Genomic DNA, 3,580 nt, shown 5'->3' with positions numbered 1-3,580 from the left:
ACTGCTTATAGATGCGAGAGCAAAATTTCTGAGGCCTTTCCGCTGCGCTCCACGGCACGCGGTGATTCCCCAGTTGCTAGGTTTAGTTGCTAAGACACCAATCGCTTCAGAGGAAGGAGGGAACGGTGCACTCCCTCTTGGCGTCGTGAAGAATCCTTTAAAAGCCCAGCGCTTTGGTTCCGGGAGAAAACTCAGCTCTTTTAAGAGGAACGGGAAAGAGCGGAGCAGCCGGGAGTGACGCCCTGAGCCGCGAAGGATTGTGGGAGGAGGTTGTCTCTAATTTCTCCTCCCCCTCCCGGCCAAGATGTCTGACATGGAGGATGATTTCATGTGCGATGATGAGGAGGACTACGACCTGGTAAGGCGCAGGGAACGGAACTCTGGGGCTGTAGGTGGTGTCTGGATTTTGGGGCCTAGTCTAGGACTGCCGCGGCTTTTCTCCGCAGATCATGTGCCACTTCCACCCTTTCCCGGTGCAGTGACAGGACGGGTTTATCACCTCCCCCTTCCCGCACAGGGCTCGGGCCCTGCTTCTCCAGCATGGGGGAGGGGAGGGTAAAGGAGGCAGCGAAGGGGGTCCCAGCGCCTCCTGGGTTTACATGAACGCCCCCGGCCCCAGGCGTCCGCTTCTCAGTGCCTCCCATCTTCTCTCCACGGCGCGAGCCGCCTCGGTGACCGCGCTGCGGTGTAGGCCCTGGCTTTGCCCTTTGGGGCCCGGCTTTCTGGGTCCCTCTGTTTCAACTTGAACTGAGCGAGTGCGAAATGCTGAGACAAGAGTCTGAAAACTGATGGGCCTCACTGCTCTCGGGTTTGACCGCGAAGGGCTGCTAGAGTCTCATGGAGACATAGTGGCTTAAATGGTCTTGTCCAGGGTCGGTTTGGGTCTGAGATATGAGTAGTAGAGAATTCAGAGTAAGAATAGGTGGAGAAAAGTAGTTGAACTGTTTTTTCAATTCCTTAAAAAGAAAAGCTGGAGAGGAGGTCTTGCTTGTTTGTTGTGTTTTGGGGGGGAGGGAATAAAAAGACTTGAACCTGTGGCTTATTCCTAGATTTAGAAATTTCTCGGTATTCAGTATAAATAAAACAGCAGTAGTGAAGAAAACAGCGAATTTATTTAGCTGAATGGTGATTTTTAAATTTCAAGGTTTAATTTATGAATGGGCTTACAAGTTTTAAAAAATTCACTAATGTTTTAGTTGCTGGCCAGAACACTTGTGTAGGAAGAAAAATTACCTTGACCAAGAATTTAGCATCAGCTTCGCTTTGACTGTTTATTTTTGAGAGTGTTTTGTATGGTTCTTGTGTGTTACTGGTGATGCTGTGTTATTGTAAAGTTATGAAGAACATGTTTTGGGAAGTCTGGTTCATCTTATATTTTAAGTGCCTGACGTTTTCAAGATAATACGTTGTTTTGAATTCGTATATAACTTCTCTGTATAGGGGAATCTATAAATCGTCTTTGCAATTTAAAAGCAGGCACATTTTGCAAAAGGCAGAAGAGAAAAAATACTACTTGGCGTCGTAGCTAAATGTAGAGCTTTGCTAGTAGGTATAGTTTCTGTCTTACATTTTAGTTTATGCAAACCAAGCCAGTTGGAGGCAGTGCCTCGATTCATTAAGAATGTATTATTTGTGGTATCTATTTTTATTTATTACTTGTTTATTTATTTTGCAGGCAGTTTTGTAACTTTTTTATTGATTCATATGTTGTACACGTTTATGGGATGCTAGTATTTTGCTGCGTACATAAGATATGCATTGATGAAGTCAGGATATTTAGCGTGTCCATAACCTCGAATATTTACCATTTCTATCTCTTGGGAACAGTTTAAGTCCTCTCATAGCAGTTTTGAAATATATACTACATGAGTGTTAACTGTAGTCACCCACTTAGAACTTACTCCTTCTAACTGTATGTTTGTGCCCATTAACCAGCCTCTCTTTCCTCACCCCCCAAACACACAGACATACACACAACTTTTCCTGGCCTGCAGCGTCTACTCTGGCCTACTCTCCACTTCCATGAAATCAACTTTTTTTTTTTTTCTTTTTTTGAGACAGTCTGGCTCTTGTTGCCAGGGTTAGAGTGTGGTAGTGTCTGAGAACATGCAATAGTTGTATTTCTGTACCTGTTTTTTCATTTAACACTGTGGTTCTCAACCCATGAGTCGCTACCCCTTTAGGGGTTGAATGACTCTTTTACTGGGGTCGCCTAAATACATACTGTATATAAGATATTTACATTACGATTCATAACAGTAGCAAAATTAAAGTTATGAAGTAGCAATGAAAATAATTTATGGTTGAGGGTCACCACATGAGGAACTGTATTAAAGGGTCATTGCATGAGGAAGGCTGAGAACCACTGATTTAACATAATTACCTCAAGGTTCCATCCATGTTGCTGCTAATGACAGATTTCATTCTGTGTTAGGACTGAGTGTTCCATTGTGTATATGCAGTATACCACATTTTCTTTATTCATCCATTGATGGACACTTAAGTTGATTCTATTTCTTGGCTATTTTGAATACTACTACAATAAACATGGGTGTACAAGTATCTCTTTATTATACCAATTTCCTTTCATTTGGATAAATACCCAGTAAAAGATTGCTAGGGCATATAGCAGTTCTCTTTTTAGTTTTGTGAGAAATCCCTATACTCTTTCCATAATGGCTATATTAATTTATATTCCTACCCACTGTATGTAAGAGTTCCCTTTCCCTATCCCTCCTGGCCAGCATGTGTTTAGTGTATGTGTGTTTTGTCTTTTTGATAATAGACATTCTAACTGAGGTAAGATAATATTCTCCTTGTGGTTAAAATTTCCATTTCCTTAGTTATGTTGAGCATTTTTTTCATGTAAGTGTTGGCCATTTGTATGTCATCTTTTGAGAAGTAGTGCTTGTGTTTTTAGTTTCTGTTTTTAAATGTTTTTGCTCATCTCTTTCCTAAGGAATACTCTATTAAATACACAACATATTAGCACTGTAATTAACTTGAAGATCATCATTGAGAATCTTATTGTCCCATGAAGTATTCAATTAATTTTTGCAAGATTTTTATTCACATATATGGTGTTTTAACTTGCCTGTGTTTCCTCAGCTTTTAGGGCCTATATTTTGTGAATAATATACATATAATAAAGTTGAATATAGTGAGGGGCTTTTTAATCTCTTTTTTAAAAAGTAAGATTTTGTACTACTACATAATTAAATAAAATGTTGGGATGTTTGGGTTGTTTTCCCCAGCATTCTGTTAAATAGCTCTTCCTCCCCCTCATCTCTCTCTTACGTAAATAACATGCTGGATTCCCTATCAGATGTCAAATAGTGAAAGTTTGTCTGTTTCACCTATTAACAGTTAATACTTTTGGCAAGTTTATTTAATAATTTGGTTTTTGCTTCCTTAGTCAATTTCCATAAGTCATTAGATGTTTAAAAAAAAAAAAGACTGTAGGGGCAGATTGCCATTTCATCCTTTACATGTTGTCAGAAGTTTTTCTTATTGTTTAATAGTTATTTTGCCTCTTTCTTTTTCTGTTTCTTAGGCCTTAAAGAATCTACAAAATTGATTT

The 3,580-nt window shown here is 39.9% G+C and overlaps 1 protein-coding gene across 1 annotated transcript in view; it reads left to right on the top strand.

Moving 5' to 3' along the window:
• Positions 1 to 232: 232 nt before the first annotated feature.
• COPS2 (COP9 signalosome subunit 2) overlaps positions 233 to 3,580 on the top strand; it is a 36,934-nt gene continuing 33,586 nt past the window's right edge. Inside the window, exon 1 of the mRNA XM_003784343.3 lies at positions 233 to 358. Coding sequence (XP_003784391.1) covers positions 305 to 358 — 54 coding nt within the window. The 5' untranslated portion in view covers positions 233 to 304. The remainder of the gene's footprint in view (positions 359 to 3,580) is intronic.

The sequence above is a fragment of the Otolemur garnettii genome, unplaced genomic scaffold (assembly GCF_000181295.1).
Source record: "Otolemur garnettii isolate 467f Iridium unplaced genomic scaffold, OtoGar3 scaffold00011, whole genome shotgun sequence".
Taxonomy (NCBI): domain Eukaryota; kingdom Metazoa; phylum Chordata; class Mammalia; order Primates; family Galagidae; genus Otolemur; species Otolemur garnettii.
Note: the sequence above shows the minus strand (reverse complement) of the source record. Positions and strands in the feature narration are given on the sequence as shown.